Below are 25,137 nucleotides of genomic sequence, written 5' to 3'. Positions count from 1 at the left end.
TCTATTTGCTGATGGTTTCTCAGTTGCAGTATGTTTGACCTCTCTGGGCCACTGTAGCAGCAGGTTACCAGTCCTGACTTCCAAAATTGAAAGCACAGTCACGATGCTACAGAAGCCCACTCTGATATATGAGCTTAATCTTAAATTAAGCCCCTTAAAATAAACAAGTAGGTCAAATTTGTCTTTCCTAAGATTCTTGTATGTTTACTGTAAAAAATAATATAAAAAAGGTACTGCTTCAATAAAATAATTGAAGTCATCCATACCTTTACCTACATTCACACAGTATTTTGATAGAGTGCATATTGGAGGCATAGCCGTGCTGTGTTACAGTCACTGACATGTAACCAGTGAGGAGCTTACAGGCTTGCCTTTGTTGATCATCCTACAAAGGATTATCCGCTCCCATGTTGGCGTATTGTGACTCTTAAAGCCCTGCTGAATCTCTCTCCAAGCCTTTAAAAGCCATTTCAAATCAATGTCCGCTCCAAATCCCGTACACATTTAATTATCCTTCAGCCCAACCACTGTGCATGAAAGATTATTCCCTCAGTCTCTCGATCGCTTCCTGTCTTGCATGTTTATCTCGTTGTCATTTCAAAGCAAGACTTTCCCCATGTTTTTAAACTACAGTTGCCTCACACCTGCCAATCATGTCTTCGGGTTAGAGCACAGGGTTGTCAAGCTTGACTTTGAAATGACACGAATGCATTTTCCCACTGTACTGATGCCAGCTTCTGTGTACCAGGAACGTGGAATGGCACCACTAAGGTGGCAGTGAAGACTCTGAAGCCTGGCACGATGTCCCCAGAGTCCTTCCTGGAGGAGGCTCAGATCATGAAGAAACTCCGTCATGATAAGCTGGTGCAGCTTTACGCTGTCGTGTCTGAGGAGCCCATTTACATCGTCACAGAGTACATGGGCAAAGGTAGATGGAACACACCCACAATCCACAGCTGCTTACTTGCGTTTTTCATTGCACCCCAAAAGTGCTAGTTATTCACTTGTTAAAAAATAATTATTTTTATAAAATAAGAGTTGATGCAACAGTTTCCTGTTTCAAAATATGCAGTTTCTCTCGCTTTTACAAGCATCTTATACTATGTAGAGTGATTTTATTGAAGAAGAATAGAAGAATTTTGTCATCACCATTCAATTACGAAAAAGATGAATTTTTACAGAATTTCTGTTGAAAGAAAAAACTAATAATGGAGACACAAGCTTAAAGCTCTGTGTGACAAAAATGGGTTGTAAAGCAGTTGACCTTGCGTTGCTTTTGGTTGCATGTCAGCGAGTTTGCCTCTCTCACCCTTGTGCAGAAACAAAGTGTGAGAGAGGAAAGGACTAACACCAAACAAGAGAAATAGCTCTTGGTATGGTTTTGTGCGTAAGCTGCAGACTCAGAAAACGTAACACAGCCAAGTTTTGCAAAGCAAAGCAAAGTTAATTTCCATTAGTAGAAGAGTTTAAAGTTCTATGTTATGTTGTATGTTGGTTGTGTGACCAGCTCAGTCCAAGCCCCTGTATGTGTCTTCACTGACCACTATCTCAGTAAAAAGTAACCCCGGCGGAAGGGGCTACATGAATAGGATGAGGGACCTATGGATTCTTCGATACCCAACATCCACAATGACGGCGAAACAACTAGTAGCTCAGTGTTCCAATATTCGAAAGAAGGGACTGCTCTCACAGCTAGAGATTGACGAGGTACAACACAAATGCTACGGCAAGGAGGAGTCAGGACGCCAGGTCAGGGGGGCGATATCATCACCCCCACCCGAGATTGGGTACATAGCCCCAAGTGCGATAGGAGAAGGATCGTTGAGTGCGAGAGGAACTGACCTGAAAAATAGGATCATGGCCAAGCTTGAAACCTGGATCCCCCGTAGCCGGTTACCAAGATTACGTGAAGTACCCTCAGAAGGTCTGCTAGATGATGTTAATGCAGCACTACGGGCAATACCTACAACCACGATTACCGACACTAACAAGCTGATCTACAATACGGCAACAGTGATCAGTGAGATGCTTGGCTACAAGTTGAACAGCGACAAGGGGCAGTACCCTCCATGGAGAAGGAGGCTAGAGGGCAAGATCAAAGTAGCACGGAGGGAGGTTAGCCAACTAACGGAGTTGCAGAAAGGTGCGACAAATAAGGTGCCTAAGAAATACAGCAAGCTGTCCATACCTGAGGCCTTGGAAACTGCCAAGCAAAGACTCACAGCCTTGGCCAGCCGCTTGAGGAGGTACACCAGAGAGATAGAAGGCAGGAGAATAAACCAGCTGTTCTCCACAGAACCAGCAAAGGTGTACTCTCAGTGGCAAGGGAACAATAAGAGAACAGCACCACCAAGGCTGGAGACGGAGCAATACTGGAAGAGCATATGGGAGAAGGATGCAACCCATAACGGCAATGCTCAGTGGCTAGTGGATCTGAGGGCAGACCACAGCGACCTCCCTGAACAGGGTCCAGTAACCATCACAGTGGCAGATATCCAAGAAAGGGTCTCCAGTATGAAGAGTTGGACAGCACCAGGGCCCGACATGGTTCACGCCTACTGGCTGAAGAAGCTGACTGCACTCCACGAGCGTCTGGCAGCACAAATGAACCAGCTGCTAGTTAACGAGAGACACCCGGAATGGCTAACTGAAGGCCGGACGGTCCTGATCCCCAAGGACCCCAAGAAGGGACCGGTCCCCTCCAACTACCGACCAATAACCTGCCTCAGTACTACATGGAAGCTCCTGTCAGGCATCATATCGGCTAAGATGAACAGGCACATGGGTCAATACATGAGCGGGACACAGAAAGGAATTGGCAAGAATACCAGAGGCGCAAAACACCAGCTACTGGTAGACAGAACAATCAGCCGAGACTGCAAGACCAGACTGACCAACCTGTGCACTGCCTGGATTGATTACAAGAAGGCCTATGACTCAATGCCCCACAGCTGGATACTGGAATGCCTAGAATTGTACAAGATCAATGGGACCCTAAGAGCCTTCATCAGGAACTCAATGGGGATGTGGCGTACAACACTAGAGGCCAACTCCAAGCCCATAGCACAAGTCACCATCAAGTGCGGGATCTACCAAGGAGATGCTCTGTCCCCACTGCTGTTCTGCATAGGCCTGAACACCCTCAGTGAGATCATTAACAAGACTGGCTACGGATACCGACTACGTAACGGAGCAGTTGTCAGCCACCTCCTGTACATGGATGACATCAAGCTGTATGCCAAGAGTGAACGAGACATCGATTCACTGATCCACACTACCAGGCTATACAGCAATGACATTGGAATGTCGTTCGGACTGGAGAAGTGTAGTCGGATGGTAACAAAGAGAGGGAAGGTAGTCAGAACTGAGGGAATGAACTACCAGAAGGCAACATTGCAGACATAGAGGACAGTTACAAGTACCTGGGGATCCCGCAGGCGAATGGGAACCATGAAGAGGCCGCTAGAAAAGCTGCAACCACCAAGTACCTGCAGAGGGTCAGGCAAGTCCTGAGGAGTCAGCTGAATGGTAAGAACAAGATCCGGGCCATCAACACGTACGCCCTGCCCGTGATCAGGTACCCTGCTGGGGTAATAGGCTGGCCAAAGGAGGAGATAGAAGCCACTGACATAAAGACAAGAAAGCTCCTTACCATGCATGGAGGGTTTCACCCCAAGTCCAGCACCCTGAGGCTGTACGCTAAGCGGAAGGAAGGGGGCCGGTGACTGGTGAGTGTCAGCACCACAGTCCAGGATGAGACAAGGAACATCCAAGAATACATTGGGAAGATGGCCCCAACTGACCGAGTGCTCAGTGAATACCTCAGGCAGCAGAAACCCAAGAAAGAGGAGGGAGACGAGGAACCATCATGGAAGGACAGGCCCCTGCACGGTATGTACCACCGGCAGATAGAGGAGGTGGCTGATATCCAGAAATCCTACCAGTGGCTGGACAAAGCTGGACTGAAAGACAGCACAGAGGCACTAATCATGGCAGCACAAGAACAAGCTCTGAGCACAAGATCCATAGAGGCTGGGGTCTATCACACCAGGCAAGACCCCAGGTGCAGGCTGTGTAAAGATGCCCCAGAGACAATCCAGCACATAACAGCAGGGTGCAAGATGCTAGCAGGCAAGGCATACATGGAATGCCATAACCAAGTGGCCGGCATAGTGTACAGGAACATCTGTGCCGAGTATAACCTGGAAGTCCCGAGGTCAAAATGGGAGATGCCCCCAAGGGTGGTGGAGAATGACCGAGCTAAGATCCTGTGGGACTTCCAGATACAGACGGACAAAATGGTGGTGGCTAACCAACCGGACATAGTGGTGGTAGACAAACAGAAGAAGACGGCCGTAGTGATCGATGTAGCGGTTCCGAATGACAGCAATATCAGGAAGAAGGAACACGAGAAGCTGGAGAAATACCAAGGGCTCAGAGAAGAGCTCGAGAGGATGTGGAGGGTGAAGGTAACGGTGGTCCCCGTGGTAATCGGAGCACTAGGTGCGGTGACTCCCAAGCTAGGCAAGTGGCTCCAGCAGATCCCGGGAACAACATCGGAGATCTCTGTCCAGAAGAGCGCAGTCCTGGGAACAGCTAAGATACTGCGCAGGACCCTCAAGCTCCCAGGCCTCTGGTAGAGGACCCGAGCTTGAAGGATAAACCGCCCGCAGGGGCGTGCTGGGTGTTTTTTTTGTTTTTTAAAGCCATAAAAAGCATATATTGTGGCCTAAAAGTGAAACTTGTGGCCAGTTAAAAAAATGTCTGTCAAAGCACTTTGTTTCATTCCAGTCTGAAGAGTGAGCGCTCTGGAATGGCAAACCCTGCCTTTCAAAGAGAGTGGAGATGATTAAGGCCTGCAAAACAGTCCTTCAAAACACTGGGGTTCAGAGATGCCACAAGAAAGCGTTGTGGACGCGCATTAATCACCAGAGAATGCAAGAATGGAAACTTTGATGTACGTTGCTGTGTCTGCTGCGTGCAGAGCCTGCCATATCTAGGTCAGCCAATTAAGCTGGAGAGGAGTGCCTTTAAAAGAGCCGATCCACTGTGGAATTGTATGAATGTAGAAGTTTATGTGGGGATCTTTTTAGGTCCACCAATCCAATATTTATTTTTGTAGCTGGCGAGCTTTTTGTGGCTTATTTCTAAGAGATATTCACCTGATTTTTCTTCAAGGTTATTTTACTTCAGATTTACAAACACTTCCTGTGTTCCTGTATTGCACAGGGCACGGAAACCAAAACTGATTTAATAAAGTTGTGTTTTATTTATTTTATTGTGCACATGTGTGCAACATAACATGTTTTTATGCCTACTCCAGGAAGCTTACTGGACTTTTTAAAGGATGGAGAAGGACGAGGGTTAAAACTGCCTAACCTGGTGGACATGGCTGCACAGGTATGCCACAGACTTCAGGTTATGGTCCTGAAAATGGTCCTGCTATGGCAGCAAAATCTGTTTGTGCAACCATAAATTCCAAAACATCCCAAAACCGTTAGGACACTGAATAAAATGTAAATATGCAATTCAATTCAGTTTGATTTATATAAATGTACACCCTACAATATGTGGTACTATGAAGTCTTTTAAGCTAAGATAGGGCCTGATTATTCAATATAATCACATATATTCTAATATGTGATTAGAATATGGTCTGACATTGGTTAGATTAGAATATATGTGATATATTTGAATAAATTTAAAATAGATTCTGGATTTAAAAGGGATCCAATGAAGAGAAGCCAGTACAGGAGAAATACGCTCTCTCTAGTATTCTCTGTTAGGATTCTTGCTCCAGCATTTTAGAACAACTAAAGGCTAAAGTCCGCCTCTAGTGGCCACTCCAGAAACTGCACTTCTGCATTGGCTTACTTTTTCAACCCCAGAACTTGTGCCAGTAATTCTACAGCTTTGTTCTTTATAAAATATGATTCTACACTGGTTTCAGTGTACCCTTCTTGTTGTCCTCTTTTCAAAACTGCAACTTTATGATTGCTCTAATCATGTGATTAGAGGACTTCATTAAGAGATAACTTGAGGGCTTCTATTGTCAATTTCTTTTTATTTGACCCAAATCTTTAGCAAATAGAGAGTCATTGAGAGAGAAGTTGAATCAAACCAATCCAAACTGCAACGACATATCTTACTGAGGGCTGTCCTATCAAAAAACAAGCTTTACCTACCATTAGATATAGATATAGATAAATAGATATAGATGCTATTAAATGTATTCTCGTGAAGTGAGAGCAACTCACAGTTGAGACAGAAATTTCTTTAGCTATTGTTGCCTTCTGTGCTGTTCTCAAGGTGGCAGCAGGTATGGCCTACATTGAGAGGATGAACTACATCCACAGAGACCTACGCTCTGCTAACATCCTGGTTGGCGACAACCTGGTGTGCAAGATCGCCGACTTTGGCCTGGCAAGGCTCATCGAAGACAACGAATACACGGCTCGACAAGGTAGGGCTTCTAACTACTTTCCAACTCGCTCAGAAACGATGTTAAATGCACATACTTAATGCTCCCACTCACACAAGCTCACATGCTGCCTGACTGCATTAGATCATGGAGGAAATTCGCTCTGGGAGTTGCAAGCTTTGCATTACACCCACAAGAAAATGACTAGCCAGCACAGCCAGTCAGCTCCAAATATTTTTCTCAATAACACAGACATTGAGGGAAGACACTCCCTGCCCCAGAGACACAGAGAGATTTTAAACTGGACATCATGTTACTTCACTATTGACCCTTGAAGCCTTTGAGATATTCAGATATCAGGTTGTGCTAGCTGTTCCCTGATTTGGAGAAAACATATTTGTACATTCTGCATTCTGGAAGTATAAATAAATATCCACAGACCTTTTTCTGATCTAATTGCCATTTCATCCATCAATCCATTTTCATCCGCTTACCCAATTCGGGGTCATGGACAAAGTGGAGCCTATTCCAGCTACCGTAGGTGAGAGATGGGGTACAGCCTGGACAGATCACCAGTCTGTCTCAGAGACACCAAAACGTTGCTGTGCCCTCATAAAATAATTCTTGGGTTTAATCCTTTTAATTCAACAAAGGAACATTTTCTTCCACATTTGAACTTTAAATGTGCAGAAAGACAGTTTCATGCAGAATTATGGGTCATGTTAGATTAACGTTTATAACAAATGTACGTGTCAGCACTCAGAATACTGTAAATATCGTCATTTCCCAGCTGGTTAGTTGAAGCTCATAGCAGCTGTTCATGCCATTTCTATGTGCTCAGCAGATACTGTCATTATGTTGTAATTTCTTTCCTCCCTTTGACAAATGAAGTCATTTTGTTGCACACATGTTCTTTGCTCTCTGCTAGATGCTTCACTTCACTTTTAAAAGTCAGACCTCTGATGTTTAATCTCTGGTCTCTAATTTCCTTCCTGACTTTTCCCAGGAAGTACTTTTAAAGTTTAATCAGTTACAATCAATGACAGCGTGTGAAGGGGAACCTAAGAGAAAACGTGAATGTTCCTTTTTATCCTGTAAATTTTTTTACAGGCTGTATTGCTGGTATCAAATTTGTACATGTTAGCATTGTTCACTTAAAAGAGAAAGGCCACCACATATACAATAATATGCATTTACACACTCACACTCACACACACACACACACGTGTATATATATGTATATGTATATATGTGTATATGTGTGTACTTTAAAGATAAATTCATCAAGCTAGTTTAAAATGATAAGGGACTGTGAAGGCCCAGTATAACAGAAAAAAGGATCATGTTAAACTGAATAAACCTGAAGTGTAGACATGCTCTCCTCGTTAATACTAATGTGGTCTCACTGCTCTCCTTCAGGTGCAAAGTTTCCCATCAAGTGGACCGCCCCAGAGGCCGCGTTGTACGGGAAGTTTACCATCAAGTCAGACGTGTGGTCGTTCGGCATCCTGCTGACGGAGTTGGTCACCAAGGGTCGGGTGCCTTACCCAGGTAAGGAAGGGGAAGGATCAAACGGTGCAGTAGAAGCTAAGCTCTGCTCGCTCAGCTGCTTTCACCTTGAGCCGGTCAGTCTACACTGATTAAGGGGCTCAATAAAGGGGAACTGCGAAACACTGAGCAGTTACCAAAGTACACACAGCTATCACAACAGGCAGCTCCTGCTGCTGTTTATGGGATTAAAATGTTCCTTTACGCTTGGGTAACCTTCGTTTCCCTGCCAGAATATGAGCTAACCCTTAATTACTTCTGCTGCCCTGTGGGACAAGATACATTTTACACAGAAACAAAAAGAAAGAGAGTGGGAGAGGCTGGGGCGTACTCCGTATACAGCTCCATGCAGGGAGGGGGAACATGTTTGACCAGATGGTGCTGGTGGGCTGGTTCTGCTGTAGAGAGCAGGTGAGGATGGTTAGCTTGCAAGTGAGCTGAGGGAAAAGCAGCACCTTAACAGCTTTATAAGGTAGTGGACAAAATAGCAGAAAAATGGACTCAAGAAAGAGAACTATCCTACCCAGGAGACACTTGAGATGAAGATTATTGCCAGATTCAGTTAAAAACTGGAAGGTTTCTCAGATCATCTGGAAAGAGACCCCGTAGAATTCAGCTGTTTTTAAAAAGGGAAAAGACATCATTTGAATTTATATTGAATTTTATCTGATCTCAGGGTCAAAATTATACAACATCAGTAAAATTTGGTTAAATGTCTCGTGGCAAGTTTCACTTCAACACTTTTGGGAGCCAACAACAAGCTTCTAGCATACTTCAGACTGGATATTTGACTGTTCATTGAAGTAGGTTGGCATGAAGCATAGTCCACAAATTTTAATAGGCATGAGGTTGGTGTGTTGGGAAGGCCTCTGTGTTAGAACACAGTTTCAACTGTCTGGCTGTCTGGTTGGAGAATTTGGAGGTAGTCCATTATTCCGTTCACTTTGTGCAATGTACCACGAGCCTCTAGCAGCACAACATCCCAAGAGCATGACGCTACCACCACCATGCTTGACACTGTTACAGAGTTCAGCTTTGCCTCATCTTTACTACTACAATAATATCTCTCGTCATTGTGGCCAACTAGTTCAATTCTTTGTCCCATTTGACCATAAAGCTTTTCTCCAGAAGGCATTTGGCTTCAAATTTTAGTCAAGCACTGAGGACAATGACTGTGTGTTTGAGCAGATTCCAGTTTTTGGCAGGTTTCGAGCCACAGTGGATCGTGAGTTGTTCCTAAACAACCTAACCAATGTTAGACCATCAGAATAACTTTTACTTGAGTACAGTTGTTTCAACTGATGATCTGAATCAGCACTTGTCTAGAAATGGCTCCAGAAGACCTTCCCAACTTGTATAAATCTACAATTCTTCGTCGATGTTCACTGAGTTCCTTGTCCTTTCCCATTGTTCTGTATTGGTCAATATAAGGCTGCAACAATGCATTGAGTAACTCAAATAACTTGATTACAAAATGAGGGATTACAAAGAGCAAAGAGATGGGATTAAAGAGATTAAAAAGATGGTGAGCTCAGGTGGAGTCAAAAAAGGGGTTTTCTAGCATCCAGAACAACCAGCTGTAATCAACATTCAAATCTTTACTGAGAAAAAGCCGACAGGAATCCTTCATCAAAGCACCTGATTAACAACCTCCAACGTGAAGAAAAGCAAACTTTGTAGCTGCTTCCATCTACTGCTGTGTGTCTGTTTGATCACCTACTGAAAAGAAAATAAGCAAAAAGAGAAGAACACAGTAGGGAGACCACAGCAGCAACCAACATAAGCATAAGTGCCAGTAAATAGTGAATATTGAATGTTACTGAGGAGCACTTAAGACCGACAACGCACGACATGTTCAGACTAGGCCATGTTTTTCAAAACTTTAGTAACATTATTTTGTAGATTTTGCTTTCTTCAGTTAGAGGTTTTAATTAAACAGATCTTCATTAAACAACCCTTTGCAGATTCAGCACGTTAAGAACTGATTTTTTGAATTTGATCACTGCGTGATCCCAGGCAGAGCTCCCGAGCGCTCTTTCTCACCTGCTTCCTGCATTTAATTTTCAGGTATGAACAACCGAGAGGTGCTGGAGCAGGTGGAGCGGGGCTACAGGATGCCGTGCCCACAGGACTGCCCCATTTCGCTGCACGAGCTGATGCTACAGTGCTGGAAGAAGGACGCAGAGGAGCGGCCCACCTTTGAGTACTTGCAAGCCTTCTTGGAAGACTACTTCACAGCCACCGAACCTCAGTACCAGCCCGGGGACAACCTCTAACCCACCGCTACCACCCCCCACACCCTGTTCTTGCTTTCTCTCTCTGTCTCTCTCTCTCTCTCGGGGTCAGCTCGAGGCCTGGACACGATTAGCTACAGCAGTGCTATATAAAAAACAAAAACAAAAAAACTATGGATCCTTTTCAGCCTGGCCTTTTTATGTTAGGGATGTGTACAGCTTCCTCAGCTCAACTTGAGTTCCAATACAAACCCCCTGACGACACCGCCCTCAGTCTCCGACACGCCCCCCTAGTGTCTGAACTCTGTAAATGCCATAGTTAACAAGGCTGATGGAACTGGGGTTAACTGGGGGTTGTGCTAATGCAGTTCCTTGTATTCAATGTAAATAAGAAAAGCTTGTTTTAGTTTGTCTGCTTCCGTTTCAGATTTTATTTTCTTCTGCACAAAAGTAATAATAATGATAAAAGGAAGTCAAGTACCTGAGGAGGCACAGTTAATCTGTATGTGTATTATACTGTAGCTTCTCTATTATTTTCTAGAGATTGAATTGGAAGGCTCTATATTTTTTTCTCATTTCCTATAAAAGAGAATTCATCGCTTTATTCTCTACTTTTCAGTTACACGTGTTATTGCATAAAGTTTCTCCTGGTGAGCATGACACAGTCCACTTTTTTTTTCTTTTTTTTTGCCTTCCCGTCACAAAAGCTTCTAGTTAGGCTGCTGCTGCTGCAGGTTCTTTTACAAACGATCTGCCACATTTTTGTAAATCACAGCAACGTACAAGGATTTTGACATATCCCTCATTGCTATTTGGGTGAAAATGTTTCTGTCTTTATACCACTGGTGTGTTATTTTGTAGCTGGGAGACAAGAAAGATTTTCATTTAAGAGTATAAATGTCTTTGATTGAGAATCTTCATTTGGAAACAGATCGTGGGGTTTTTCCTCCTGCACGTCCTCCACCCGAGCCTGCAGGATCAACAGGCTGCACCTGAACCAGGACCATCTTACCTCCTGAGCTGCTTCTTCTTTTATGTTTAAGTGACACGATTATATTGAGTCTTTGATTTTATTTAACCCTTTTAGGTGATCCTTCGAGAGACATTTGGAGTATATGATCAGGGGAGCTCTGGACCAGTTCATGTGACAGGAGTCTGAATGTGAAACGCATTGAAAATAAATGGAAACCAGCTCTGGTCTGGTCTGGTCTTAATGCAGATGGTATCAAAGCCTTTGGTAAATCCTCATTTTTCAGTTGTACAGCTAAATGGGTTTTAAGTGTCGCTAACTTCTCTCCTTTGTATCTTTCATTTCCATTTTTTATTAACATGACTCGTTTTGTTAATTCAGTGATTTGGCATTTGGAACTCAGAAAAGACCAATAAACATTTTACACTCTTTCCAAGACACTTATTATGACCAATGCCAGTGTTTTACATGTGTGTGTGCACCTGCCTGAGAAACCAAGAGAAACTGCATGCTCACAGAGCAAGAGAGCCAGTGGCAGCCAGGCCCTACTTTCCCTGTGCCCTCACACAACTTGAAGTGGTCAAAAGGTGGAGCTGAAAAGAGAGAAAAAGAAACTAAAAATAGATGCAGCAAAATGTGACAAATTAACTGCCATGTTAGTACCAGCACAACTGGTAACAAGCCCTCACAGTCACAGGAGGCTGCTGTTGCTAGCAGCAGAGCAGGAGGAGGAATCTTATTCTGGATCTTGTTGTGACATATACTCTAAAAACTAAAGATTTTACAGTATTCCCTGAAAACCTTCATTTGTCTGATAATTTCTTAAAAACATGGATTACACAGCAGTAGCAAATACATTACATTACTGTAGATGTCTTTCTGAAATTGCTGTAGCTAAGTCAAGGATATAATCCGCCTGCTGTTATCCTCTTGAATGAAATGTGCCAACACCGTGGGAGTTTAGTTTAGGTAGCTGCTCTGCTCTATGCCTGATTATCATGTTAATAGTGTGACATTCTCACTGCGTACGATTCTGCCTGGTATGCAGTGAATAACTTCAGTAATCCAACCAGGCTGTCTGTCAGATTCCATTCCTACAAGACTGCTCAAAGAAGTCCTACCATTAAATAATGTGTCAATCTTAAATATGATAAGTCTGTGGGCTATGTACCATTAATATGTACCCCTACAGGCCTTTAAGCTGGCAGTAATTAAACCATTACTCAAAAAGATTTGATCCAGCTGTCTTAGCCAATTGTAGGCCAGTCTCCAACCTTCCTTTTATCTCAATAGTTCTTTAAAGAATTGTTGTAAAGCAGCAACAGAGGAATGGTTTATTTAAAGAGTTTCAGTCAGGTTTAGGACCTCATCACTCAGAAGGTTAAAAATTATCTTCTTATGACCTGTGACAAATAGACCTATCTCTTTGCTTGTCCTGCTAGACTTCGGTGTAGCGTTCGATACTGTTGACCGTATTTTATTACAGAGATTAGAGCAGGCCGCAGGTATTAAAGGTCCTGTGCCGCACTGATTTGAATCATATCTCTCTCCAATAGACTCCAGTTTGTTCATGTAAATGGGGAGTTTTATTCACACACTAAGGTTAATATTGGAGTTCCACAGGGTTCCATGTAGGACCAGTTCTGTTTGCATTATACATGCTTCCCCTAGGTCACAGGTGTCAAACTCCAGTCGTTGAGGGATGGGGTCCTTAAACTTTTGAATGTGTCCCTGCTGCAACACACCTGAATAAACACCTGAGGTGGTAATTCAGCCATTTAATTGATGTTACAGCAGCTCATGAGTGAATAAACATGGTGCAATAAAAGTACTTTTAGAAGTAGATTTTTTTCAAAAACTTACATATATAAGTAGGATTAAAGCAGGGGTCGGCAACCCTAGGCACGCATGCCCGAAGGGTTAACTGATGGCACGACCATAGTTGGACAGGCCATCGGGCATACCAGGCATTTGCTCGGTGGGCCGATGATTTTTTTTTTTTTTTGGAACGGTATAAACAATGAAAGGTGGTGGATTGGCCAGACGCTGGCCGGTGTGTAAAAATAACTCAGTTGTTTGGTGGTGGCTATGGCGGAGCTTCCACAGATTCAGTAACATTAACAAGTGGTGGAGGCCAGCAGGTGGCTGGGGGAGAGGGGAGGCAGGAGGAGGAGAGACCCAAGGCAGCCGACGGTCCGAGTGTCAGGTGAACTGAACTTCAGGTAAGAAGTTATGACCTGCAGTCTATCTGGGTCAGATATAAACCAGGTGTATATCTGAGTGAATCATAATGCAATCATATGGCACACTTACTTCTGAGGAAATTTTAAATGGCACTCATCATCAGAAAGGTTGCCTACCCCTGGATTAAAGTCACTGAAAGTGCAGGTCTCTGGCTCACCAACTGGTAACACTACCATTAATGGCCATTAATGATTATTGCGCCTATGTTTGACAAATCAATGTCTTCTATGTGAAAGGTATCACTTCTTTTCCATGACAACAAATTTTCCAAACTCAGCTAAAGCATTCTGTTTGTACACTGCTGTTTGATTTATTGATCAGTAGGATTTGAAGGCAGAAAAGAGGACAGCTAGTATGAGTACAGTAAAGAGATTTGCTAACTTTTTGGGAAAAAATCAATAAATAAATCAGCCATACAGCTTGTGAAACATCTGTTTAAATCTTGTTGAATTTAATTGGCTAAATTCACAAAAAAGCAGTTTTAGAGTAGCACCACATCTCACCTGATCACAGCCTTATAAAACAAGTTATGTTACTTATTTCTAATTACTTTAATCACACTGTACAGCTTGTCATGGCTAACAGATGGATTCAAGCGCAGACAGCGTTCTGGCAAGCAATAAAGGTGACAAATTATTGACACAAGAGTGAAACCACAGTGATTTATATATACAGTGAGTGGGGCAGGGGTCCAGGGCTCCAGGGGATAGAGGGGAGGAAATCCATGCTCGCTCTTCACTCAGTCCAAACGCCGCCACTCCTTTTCTCACGCACACTCACTTCTCCTCAGCCACTCTCGCTCCAATTTCCACTTATGCCGACACGCTCAGGGATCACAGGTAATGGTGGGTTGAATATATGATTGTTTGTGAGTGGAATTAAAGTTAAGCAGCACCACCATCCAAAATAATTTGCTAATTTTACTTTGGGAGAGTTTAGAGCTTAAAAAGTCAATGCTGCCAGTGAGGAATGGGAGCAGCTTTGATGTTCCATCAATGTGCAACCTACCATTTTAGACGGACACCAGCTGCAGAATCAGTACTACATTCAAAAGGAGGGAGGCACATCTTTTTAAAAAGAAAAATCTGCCTTGAAATTTTGCAATTTAGTTGAGCTCAGCACTGCAATGGTAATATGCAAAGCACACAATAATGTCCTAAAGTGTATTCTCAAGTTTTTCAAAATTAGAGAGACAACATACTCAGAGGAAGTCAAAGGAAAAGTTATGTTCCAAAAAGCAAGGATTAGGACAAAAAAGGAGATGTAAATGTGCCTGTGTCATCCAGGTCATCGTAGTCTAAGGAGCTTGGAAACGTTTCACCTCTCATCTGAGAATCTTCTTCAGTTCTAAGACTATAATGGTGGAGAGTCCCAGATTTAAGATGTAAATGTGTTAGAGGATAAACTTGTAGAGTAATTGTGATGAGCCATTCACTGTAAATTTACAAAATATTATCAGAAATCTCAGAGTTTCATTTCAAATTCATATGACTTTCTATTTCAGTGGAGCTGTCCAATGAAAAGGTTTCACAAACCTGCATAGTGAGGAAGAAATAAATTCTGTCTATTTTTCTTGCTTGAAGTTTTTTCATTCAAAACACACGAGTGGGAGGGGGGTCATTTCAGTAACTTAATTTGGTTTGTAAAGGCGTGTGTTATAAGTGCTGCCAGAAATGAGCTTCCACTGTGTAGGAAAATTCCCTTCAACCGTATGTCAGGTGGTGTGACTCCCCCCTCCCAAAGCCTTATTGGAGCAGCAGGTGGAGCTCCCTCAGCATCTCTCCTTCATATTATCAATACCATTGTCTTTGTAGACTCATAACCAGCTGGGATGCATCTCTGTGGAAAAACTCCCCTTTATGTGGCAACTTTATAGCTAAAAGGAGCACAGCAATCACATCCTGCAGAAACTAGGTAAGTCTAATTTAGTTCACTTTAATAGTAAAGACTGCTATATTCATACAGAGTTTTGAAGCTTCTAAAAGGTAAAAAAGGATGAAAGAATAAAGCTATATGTATGGTTCTGTATGTCATCAAGATTACAGTGGATCCCTAACTTCTCTCAAGTAACACAGGGCCGCAGACAAGCAATTTCCAAGTGACAGAGATTTGAAGAAAACATAACTTTCTTCAGAAACCATTAATGCTTTGTTTTAGTTACACCCAGATGAAACCCACCTAACACAGTAGGCCAGCTTTCATGTAGAGTTATTTTGAGTTTACAACAAAGTAGCCTACAAAATGTAAATCTATTTTTAGCAGCTTAAACTCAACAGTTGTCATCATGTACAATATGTTATCCTAACAGTTACACCTAAAACTTTCCAAGTAGGTCTTAAAAAGCTGCACAATGTGACGCCCTGAACATTATTTGTCTTACTGTACATCCAGTGGTTTTATTGCAGGTATTAGCATGTGAGCAAACAATGGAGGGAGCCACTTTATCCATCTTTGTTACTATCCAGAAGATCTACTACCCTTTACTTTGTGTCATCGGCATTCCAGGTTTGTATTGCGTTTGGCTTTCCACGATCTATCAAGAATAATGGACATCAAAATATAACAATGCATAAGACAAGTAGAAATAGAAATATGACATTGCGTATTTAGCTGCGGACGAGGATTAGGGCCACTGGAAAAAAGAAAAAGTGGGCACATCTTTTTTTTCTTCTTCTCCAGAATTCTGAGAAAAGTTAGAATTCTGACTTTAATCTCAGAATTCTGAGAAAAAAGTCAGAATTCTGAGAAAAAAGTCAGAATTCTGAGAAAAAAGTCAGAATTCTGAGAAAAAAGTCATCTGAATTATTTTTTCTCAGTCTTCAAGCCTTTGTCGCGTCGTTGTGATGTAATCGGCCTACAAATGCGGCCTCAGGAGGATGTAGCCTCTGAATTTGGACACAGCTACTCTGTAACCAACAACATTAGCTAACTGATGTATGCTAGCTACCAAATCCTTGATGAAATCCATGAGATGAAGTTTCCTAAATAGTTCCTGAATAGTTAAAAATGTGTGAAAACTGGACATCAGATTAATTTTGCTACTTACTGTATCTTGTGGATGTGTACAATATCATATGCATCCTTAGTTTTAGCTTTTATCTTTGACCAAATGATCAATAAACGAGTGTGGGCCTGTGTTCCTACTCTTTGTTCTAGGAAACCTCTTCACATTCTACATGATCTGTTTCCGTAATTGTGGGATGTCCAGCACAGCCATCATCTACCTCAGCTGTCTAGCTATTGCTGACATTTTCTACTTGGTGTGGGTAATTCTTATTGACCTAACTCTCGCCTTCTGGACCCTGCAGCCCTTCTGGCACTCTTACCCCTGGTGTAGCATTCTGGGATTTTTGCAGTATGGGTCACTCTACAGCTCCTCTTGGATTGTGGTGGTGTTCACCATCGAGCGTTACTTGGTCCTCCGCAGCACGGCTGTCAAACAGCATTTGTCACAAACTAGGGTCACTAAGCTTACCTGCATAGCTATTGTGCTGGTATCCCACCTGGTCTCTGTGCCTCTGGCTTGGATCAATATTGTCACACCTGTGAACCTCACAGTGGATGGAGAGAACATCACATTGCCCAGATGTCTATACCGCAATGAGACCTACACTACTGTTATAGTGTGGATAACTACATTCCTCTCAGGAGGAATTCCAATCGTGTTGGTTATCATTTTCAATTACCTCATTGGGTACCATTTGTGCAACGCCAGTAAGCTCTTCACTAAAGAGGAGTATCGTGTCATGCAGGGTAAAAGCACGAGGGACATGTTGAGGAGGACCATTCTCCTGCTGGGAACAGTCTCTGTGGCTTTTGTTGTGCTTAGCCTTCCTCGTTTTGTCACGTATTGCATCTTGAGGACCAACTACAATAATGAGAATTTTAATAGAAATGACTACAGCATTCCAATCAACGTTGCCGGAGACATTGCCAACATGCTGCAGAACCTGAACTCCACCACAAACTTCCTACTCTACTGTATGGTCAGTCGCCGCTTCCGGCAAGAGCTGGTCCAGGTACTGACTTGTAATGAGAAGGCACTTGAACTGGGCTCTGTCCTCACAAATACTACCATGAAAGTTTTTTCAGTGGTGGATCATAAGGCTTCATATTCCAGCAACCCTGTGTCTGTGGTGCTAACCAGTTTAAAACCTACAGAATAGAACGAACCGTGAATCAAGCCGTGAATCAAGGTACACTTACCTACTTTTATAGGCTGTATCCCCGGAAACTCATCAACTTCGATATTAACCTAAAGCCAGAATGATGTGTTTGGTTGGTTTACACAGGTAGAACAGTATCAGCATATACGCAGATGGTGTATATGAAAAACTTGTTTAACATAATATATTGCAAAAACAGATACTTGGGACGAATTCTGAAAAGGTGTCAAAATGTCAAATGAAGTGAGAGGACTTGAAAGAAAGATTGAAATACCTATGTTGGTGTCATGGCTCTCAATACATACAACAATATTAGATTGCAGCAAAAGCCCAAATTGGACAGATGGATGACCTGCTCTGAAACACCTCAACAATTTCTTGATTGCTATGAAGTTATACATATGTCCCAAAAAGCTGAATCCAACAGATAAACATATATTTTGTGAATTAATGCCACAGATAAGCCTCTATTTCTTAAAAAAATTATGACTGAGATTTAAAAATTTATTTTGTATTCAATATGACCCAAAATGAGTGACTGAGCCCATAAACTTAACCTCTCAAAACGTTTTCCTTCTAAGTCAGAAAGCCATTTTTCCATGGACTTCTATGGGACTGGGAGTCCTTTTGCATTCACAGCTATCGTCATCAGGTGGACTTGAGACAGAAGGCAGGTTTAAGGAACTGCATATTGGCTGAATTTTTCCAACCGGGGTCCTACGTCTATGTTTTTACTGTATGTGATGCCAACATATAAAGTACATCTACTGACATCGTCACCAACAGTCACTGGTTACTAAAGTTACATTATTAACCCAGAAGGTTGATTTTGGGCACTCTTGTTGTTTTAAAATCAACCTTCTGTACTACTGAAGGGTGTACTACCAAGGAAATAAGTCAGGCTTTCTTTGTATAAGCTGACTTGACAAAACCTAAAACCCCAGTCAGAGATGAGAGATATCACGCTATAATTTCTGCAACTTTCTCTGTTGAGGCGGCCTTTCTTTGCTGTGTCATATGATCTTTTTCCATACAAAATTATCCCTATGAATTCTGCCTATCATTCACAGTAGAGCTCTGGAACTTTAAAACTGGCCTGTACCTTAATAAAGGCGATGTGGAAATTTAGTTTGTTGGCAGAAGTTAAATCAATTTTATTGATTGACAGGTGCTCTTTGTGTGTGTTCTGCATTCTACTAACTGCGCTGTAAAAGAGCAGCAGATCAGAATCAAGTATATGAACATTTACACATTTTCTGCATCATCAGATGAATATTCCAGCAACATTGTGACGTTTGTACAGCTGCGCTTCATTTGCAATATCAGTGAGGTACAAAAGCCATGATACAGAGATACAATTTAAATTCTAATATGCAAAGAAAAAAAATCATATGCAAGTCCAGCCGTTTGTAAAAAGAAATCCTGAACATAACCCACTCCTGTTCAGGTTAAATTACCACAATTTTTTAGTCAGGTAGAAAGAAAGCCACTTTCATGACAAACAACTTAAAACAAGACTTTCTTGCTAACCTAGTAATCTAGCTTAATGACACACCCCTCTTGGTTTCTTCTTCCAAGCACAGGAATGACCAGTGTTGAACATCAGAAAGAATGCAAGTTTAAGATATTAAACTAGTTCTCTTTTCAGACCCAGAAGTTACTGCATTTTTTCCCATCCACACAAAAACATGGTATGCATTTTGCTCAAAGAACCATTATATACAACCTTTTGCCCGACTGTGGGCCTTTGTCAATACAGTTTATTTATAAAACAAAAAAGGAAAATCAGACTTGGGTGTGATATGGATCATGTCTAGTTATGAAACAAAAACATGTTCTTGTTTGATGGCCTTGAAAATGGGTCACTGTACCGTTTTATACATGCTGTAGTATATGTTCTTTACCTGTCAAGTCCTGTGTATCCTTTTCCCCCCTGCTGCTTCAATTTCATTGCTTCACAATGTGTGATGAAAACAAAACATGACACCTTTCCAACAAAACAGTTGAATGTGGCTAGCTGCAGCCTGCCTACCTGGTTGAAGAAGCAACCTGATTGGCAGCCCTGGAGTTCACGCTCCACACCTTTTGCATAAATGGGTCACGAGACTTCCAGGATTTGCATAAGACAGGAAGGAACAAGCAGCAGGAATGTTTCCTGTTTGCCACAAAACAGGTTTGTGCTGAGGCTGAGCAGCTTTAAGCGAAGGTAGGTGTGAAAACACATTGGCTTTGTTCTTTAACTTGTAATGTCAAACACCATGTTAACTTTTGACTCTTTTTTTTTTTTTAGTTATTGTTTAAAAAGAAATACCTGGCATTGCTTTTGATGAATGATTCTGACCTTTGTACTTGTTTGTCACGATCAGGTTACGCTTCAACCCACCTGTAGAGATCCTCCGTTTTCACTTGTTTCAGTGTGAAAAATAAAAGAACACATGAATACTTCTACCGAGAAGCGTTTGCCATATTAAGGGTAATGCTTTTCCCTGTGGTTCTAGTCTCAGTTTGTAACCGCCATGTTGATTTTATGTAGGGCGTTTTGCTGTGTGTGTGTGTATGTGCGTGCGTGTGTTTTTGTGTGTGTCTGTCTTTAAGGTGCCATGTTGCAACAGATTATTTTAACACTGCTTTCATTTTCACCACAGAGGCCAAAGACACTTTTTAATTGGTAAAATAAAATTAAAAAATGGACCCTTATAAAGGTAGGAAGGCACAGACACAGAGCTATCAGCTTGCCAAAAATGCCATTTTAAGTGAAGTGAGTAAAAACCTGTTGATCTTTTCCTTCTTGCTTTCAGGGCCTTGTCCCCATCATAGCATTCCTGTTGAAATGGGTGAGACTCTGGACTTGGAACGGCTCCCCCCATGTGAACAGTGTAACGCACACACAGAGACCGTCAAAAGGCTAGAGGCCCGTAAATTTGAGCCTCCACAGCGGGCAGCACAACAAGTGGGCTTGAGTAAATTCCCTGAGAACCAGTATAAGCACCAGTTTCGCATTAACTCCCCAGCAGCACCACTCTCGGGACACGTGAATGCCCCATTCATGGAAGATTTTTGGCATGTTAGCCTAAGACAGAAAGTGCAGTATAAGCAAGACCCCATAGGCCCTTCAAGCCAGCACCGGAGCCACTCTGTGGACGATGCAGAGTACTTGGAGCCCCCCCAACCGCTCAAATCGGACTTCAACAGCATCAACTATGTTAAAATGCCAATTCCACATATGCCATGTGAGTATGTCAGTGAATTACCACTGGATTGTTTCATTTAAGTAGATCTGAAAAATTATCCAATATTTCAAATCAAATCAAATCACTTTTTATTGTCACATCACATGTGCAGGCACACTGGCACAGCACATGCGAGTGAAATTCTTGTGTGCGAGCCCCACAAGCAACAGATGTGCAAACACAACAACACAAACGAGCAAAATACAAGAATGGCCAACCTGAAACTAATAAATATATGTACAATATATAATAGTGTATGCATTTCTGGATGTGTATACTAAATATTTTCGTGTGTGTGTGTGTGTGTGTGTGTGTGTGTGTGTGTACATTTTTACAAATTAAATAGTAAAAAAATAAAATAATAATAAAATATATAAAATATACACAGTTGAATATGTGCAAAACAAGTGGCATTTATATACAGTGTGGAGTGCATAATGTTGAAGTTCCAGTAGTGAAGCTGAGGTGTCTATGACGTGTTCAGCAGTCTGATGGCCTGATTTACACAGAACACCGTAAAAGAGGTCACAAATTAAAGGAAAAATAATCTGTACCTTAATCCCTTACAATGTCTCAGTTTTTGCTGACATGTTTGGAGTCCACAGATTTACGTGGAAAACAAAAAAATACGTAATCCATAGGTTTCTCTACTGTTTACTGAAACCTTTCAGCATAAACAATCACACCCACAACTTTAGGCCTGTGAAGAAAAAAAAAAATAATCCAACCAGGTGAGCAGGAAAACAAATTCACACAGAAGTCAGCGCTGTTGTGCCACATTGTAACAGGCTGTAAAAATGTTAAGCATTTTAAAATGGGATTCTATAGGGACTGACAAGCTGGTGAACTGTAGCTTTTAGCTTCCTTTTTCAGCCCTGTTTGTTGATACTGTGTCATAGGACACTAAAACACCAAACTCATGCCCACTTTAAGACATCTTTACTTTGCGGCTGGCGCTCAATAACATGGAAACATCGAGTGTCCCATAACAAATGATAACTATAATTGGTCATATTGTGACTATGAATTTGACATATGATATTGAATGTCACTGAAAAAAATTGGTTGTAGGCAGCAATCATTTAAAACCATAATTTTAGCACTCAAGAACAAACAGTAAATGTGCTATTGCATTCCAGAAGCAGGACAATCTGCATCTCATTTCTGCTAAACCATCTGAAAGAGGAACTTATGTCTGCTCCTCTGTGTCTGTCTGCAGGCCACATGCCAATGCAGGGAAGCTGTCTGAAACAGCGCGCGTGCTGGCCTCCAGCAAACCTGCGCGGACGCGATAATTATTGTCATCAAGACCCGGGTTACCCAGCAGCCCGACACCAGGAGCCTCAACCTCACCAGAAAATGTTTGTCATTATGATCTACTAATTCCAGCATTGGTTCACTGGTGGAATACTTTCCCCAATACCGTATGTTGTGAGTCACTCTGTGGTCATTTCTCATCATTTCCCTCCACAGGAATCTCTCTCAAAATGGGCAGCAACTTAAAGGTGCTCTTAATGGTCACTGTGGTTCTGCGCCTCCCTATGCAACACCTCCTCTAGACGTGATGCATGAGGTCAGCGTGGGTTGCTCCGACCTTGCAGGCGCAGGATCAGGCACGAAGGAGATCAGGAGGACCATCAGTCTTCCTGAGGAGTGCAGTAAGTCCCACCATGTGCCAAAGCATGCATCATTCCCTTCTGTTTCATGTTTCCCTTCTGTTCAGGATAATGACTGATGGGTTTTTTGTTTTCTGTTTTTCCCCTCCCTCATTGACAGGAAGAGTTTTTATCACATATTCAGTGGACATAGCCAAGGAAATGTTCATGTTTGTTAAATTTCTCGTGGACCAAGGCTTTAGACCCTCAGTAAGTCCATCAGCCTTTGATTTCCCGCAGATGCTCACTCCACTTCAAATGTTCTCACTCGCTCTGCCTTTCCTCAGCTCGACATGTTTGACAGTTCAATCCGAAGCATGGGTATCAACCAATGGATGGACCGTTTTCTGAATGATGTAAGTGTGACGGCTGAGTTTGATTAGGCAATTCTTCAACTCTTATCACAGCTGTGCTGAAAAATTGACAGTGAGGATTGTTTTGACAGAAATCAGTGCTGATCATTGTGGCCATCAGCCCCAAGTACAAAGCGGATGTGGAAGGAGATGGAGTCGATGAGCATGGCCTGCACACAAAGTACATCCACAACCAGGTAAATGGCCTCTTAGGAACTGAGAAGCAAATATTTTCTCACAATGTCTCCCTCTTGTGGCTTTTCTGTATCATTATAGTACCTCCTCTCACATTTCAATTGCATGGAAGAATGAGGAAATACCTCCCAGGAACTGAAAACAGCCGTTCCTCCCAGATTCCTCACTGTGTTAGTGTGCCAGAGCAGAGTGCAGTCAAATTCTTCTGCTTTCTGTCAGAGCATCAATCACAATGTGTAATTGTGTCAATGTTAGGTGACAAGGAAAATACATTTTGGTTGAACTCATGAGTGAAGCCTTTGTTTAGTTCTATCACTGACTATCCTTTCACAATGGCACAGATTCAAAATGAGTACATCCAGCAAGGCTGCCTGAACTTCAGACTGGTTCCTGTGATGTTTCCCAATGCAGCCAAGGTAAGACTGATCAACACATGATTGGGGGGACGGACGGGCATGTCTTTGTGATTTGTGTGAACTGACCCTTTAATAAACCACTCACCATCACCCCGCATTGGAAGCATAAGTAAAACCTATGTGAGGAAATAAAACCCTCCAAAAAAACTGATTGAAAAGAAAAGGACAAAGTTTACAGCTTTGCGTAGACTATAAACAGGAAAGAGATGAGGGCAGTTAGGTTCCAGGTAAAAGGCCCATGAATCCAGAGGATTACGTACATTGACTGTGCATGTTAACCCACGGCTACCCCTCGTATCCTCTTACAGGCTCATGTACCCAGCTGGCTTCAGAGTACCAGAATCTACCGTTGGCCCCAGGACACCCAGGATTTGCTTCTGCGTCTCTTGAGGGAGGAGCGCTACATCATCCCACACCGGAGTGCTGACCTCACCCTCACGTTCCGTCCTGTCTGAGAGCAGTAAAAAGAGGACTGGGGACAAAATATGTGGCATAGTTAAAATTGTTTACTTTACCCCAGATTTACTGATCTTTAACAGTGTTCAGTTATAAACAATCAATGAAGTGGCACGTTTAACCTTTACAGGTAGATTAAACGTACTTGTTTATTTCCGACAAATCTGCTTTTACACTGGCCAATCAGAGCTTTTGCTGCTACTTTGTAGGTTTCATTTTGGTTTCTTATTCTTTCCTTAATATACACTTCAAATGAATTTAACCAATATTTGTCTACAAGAAGGCAGAAAGGCTTTTTTCTAGCTTATTATATTAGAAACATTAGTACATATCTGAAGTTGTGATTTTGTGCATGTGAAAGATCTGGCTTAGTCTTCACCAACACTTACAAATATCTGGATATTCAGCCACATAATTATTTATCTAATCTATTTTTTTCCTAACAGTGTACAGTTAAAGCACTGTACCTGCCCAGCACTTAAGAGTAATCTCAAAACTGAGAAGCATTAGTATATTTTGAGAAGTGTGTTTATTTTAAATATCTTTCAGCTCACAAGGCAACGCAGGCCACTACTACTAATGATAAAAAAAACTATATAGAGATAGAGAGATATAGAAAATCAACCAAAAAAAGAGTGCTAAGTAGGACTGTTAAAAAAAAAAAAAAAAAAAAAAAAAAAAAAAAAAATTCTGGATGTAAAATTGCAAAGCATTTAGAGAATTCATGATCTAGAGTAAATAAGTATCACTAACATATTTCTGTACATAATAGAAAAAGCTGAAAATTGATATTGAGCGGCTATGATTTTCAAGACGTGATTCAGCGGTAGACTGCATGGGCTAAGGATTTGTTCTGAAAGAGTCCGTGGATGTGATATCTGACTGCATTTACAAATGCACGTTCAAAAACCACGCAAACGCACAGACCACCACTATGATCCAGGAATACTTCTACCCTCTGGAGTAAAGATGAGAGTGAACATCCTGCTTGTTATCAGCATGCAGTTCAAATGCCAGCACGTATGATGGTATGGAGGGCATTGGTCCGCATAGCACCAATGCCTGAACTGTTGAGCAGTTGAAATCCTTCATTAAGCAAAGATTGTAAAATATTTTGCTTTCACAGCAACATGTACTCCTGGGTCTCCCCCAGTAAACACAGTGTGTTGTTTTTAGAAATGTACAGTAAAAAAATTCTGTTTCAATATTTGATGTTGTCTTGTCTTCATTCATTACCACCAAACCATGC

At 42.0% G+C, this 25,137-nt stretch overlaps 3 protein-coding genes across 3 annotated transcripts in view; all 3 read left to right on the top strand.

The window, feature by feature from the left end:
* Positions 1 to 10,643, top strand: part of fynb (FYN proto-oncogene, Src family tyrosine kinase b) — an 87,428-nt gene extending 76,785 nt beyond the window's left edge. The window contains exons 10-14 of the mRNA XM_085373126.1: positions 749 to 928; positions 5,324 to 5,400; positions 6,310 to 6,463; positions 7,841 to 7,972; positions 10,037 to 10,643. Of these exons, the coding sequence (XP_085229252.1) occupies positions 749 to 928; positions 5,324 to 5,400; positions 6,310 to 6,463; positions 7,841 to 7,972; positions 10,037 to 10,245 (752 nt within the window). The 3' untranslated portion in view covers positions 10,246 to 10,643. The remainder of the gene's footprint in view (positions 1 to 748; positions 929 to 5,323; positions 5,401 to 6,309; positions 6,464 to 7,840; positions 7,973 to 10,036) is intronic.
* Positions 10,644 to 15,843: 5,200 nt separating this feature from the next.
* LOC146617772 (putative G protein-coupled receptor 139) lies at positions 15,844 to 17,583 on the top strand. Its single transcript, XM_085373237.1, has 2 exons — positions 15,844 to 15,922; positions 16,574 to 17,583. Exons 1-2 carry the CDS (start codon positions 15,844 to 15,846, stop codon positions 17,581 to 17,583), a joined length of 1,089 nt encoding a protein of 362 aa, XP_085229363.1.
* Positions 17,584 to 20,269: 2,686 nt separating this feature from the next.
* traf3ip2a (TRAF3 interacting protein 2a) lies at positions 20,270 to 23,887 on the top strand. Its single transcript, XM_085373324.1, has 9 exons — positions 20,270 to 20,285; positions 20,382 to 20,813; positions 22,033 to 22,174; positions 22,287 to 22,471; positions 22,590 to 22,678; positions 22,756 to 22,824; positions 22,914 to 23,018; positions 23,358 to 23,432; positions 23,741 to 23,887. Exons 1-9 carry the CDS (start codon positions 20,270 to 20,272, stop codon positions 23,885 to 23,887), a joined length of 1,260 nt encoding a protein of 419 aa, XP_085229450.1.
* Positions 23,888 to 25,137: the final 1,250 nt, after the last annotated feature.

The sequence above is a fragment of the Diplotaxodon limnothrissa genome, linkage group LG15, assembly GCF_057381915.1.
Source record: "Diplotaxodon limnothrissa isolate DT_005_m linkage group LG15, D_limnothrissa_male_GT1.1, whole genome shotgun sequence".
NCBI lineage: Eukaryota > Metazoa > Chordata > Actinopteri > Cichliformes > Cichlidae > Diplotaxodon > Diplotaxodon limnothrissa.
The sequence above is the reverse complement of the archived record's forward strand: the minus strand, read 5'-3'. Positions and strand labels throughout refer to the sequence as shown.

Bases quoted from the DNA above. Each gene is read 5' to 3' on its own strand.
- LOC146617772 (XM_085373237.1), top strand. From the start codon at position 15,844: ATGGAGGGAGCCACTTTATCCATCTTTGTTACTATCCAGAAGATCTAC. The intron at 15,923-16,573 runs GTTTGTATTGCG...TCTTTGTTCTAG, and splicing joins TTGTGTCATCGGCATTCCAG to GAAACCTCTTCACATTCTAC.
- traf3ip2a (XM_085373324.1), top strand. The intron at 22,825-22,913 runs GTAAGTGTGACG...TTGTTTTGACAG, and splicing joins TGGACCGTTTTCTGAATGAT to AAATCAGTGCTGATCATTGT. The intron at 23,019-23,357 runs GTAAATGGCCTC...ACAATGGCACAG, and splicing joins CAAAGTACATCCACAACCAG to ATTCAAAATGAGTACATCCA.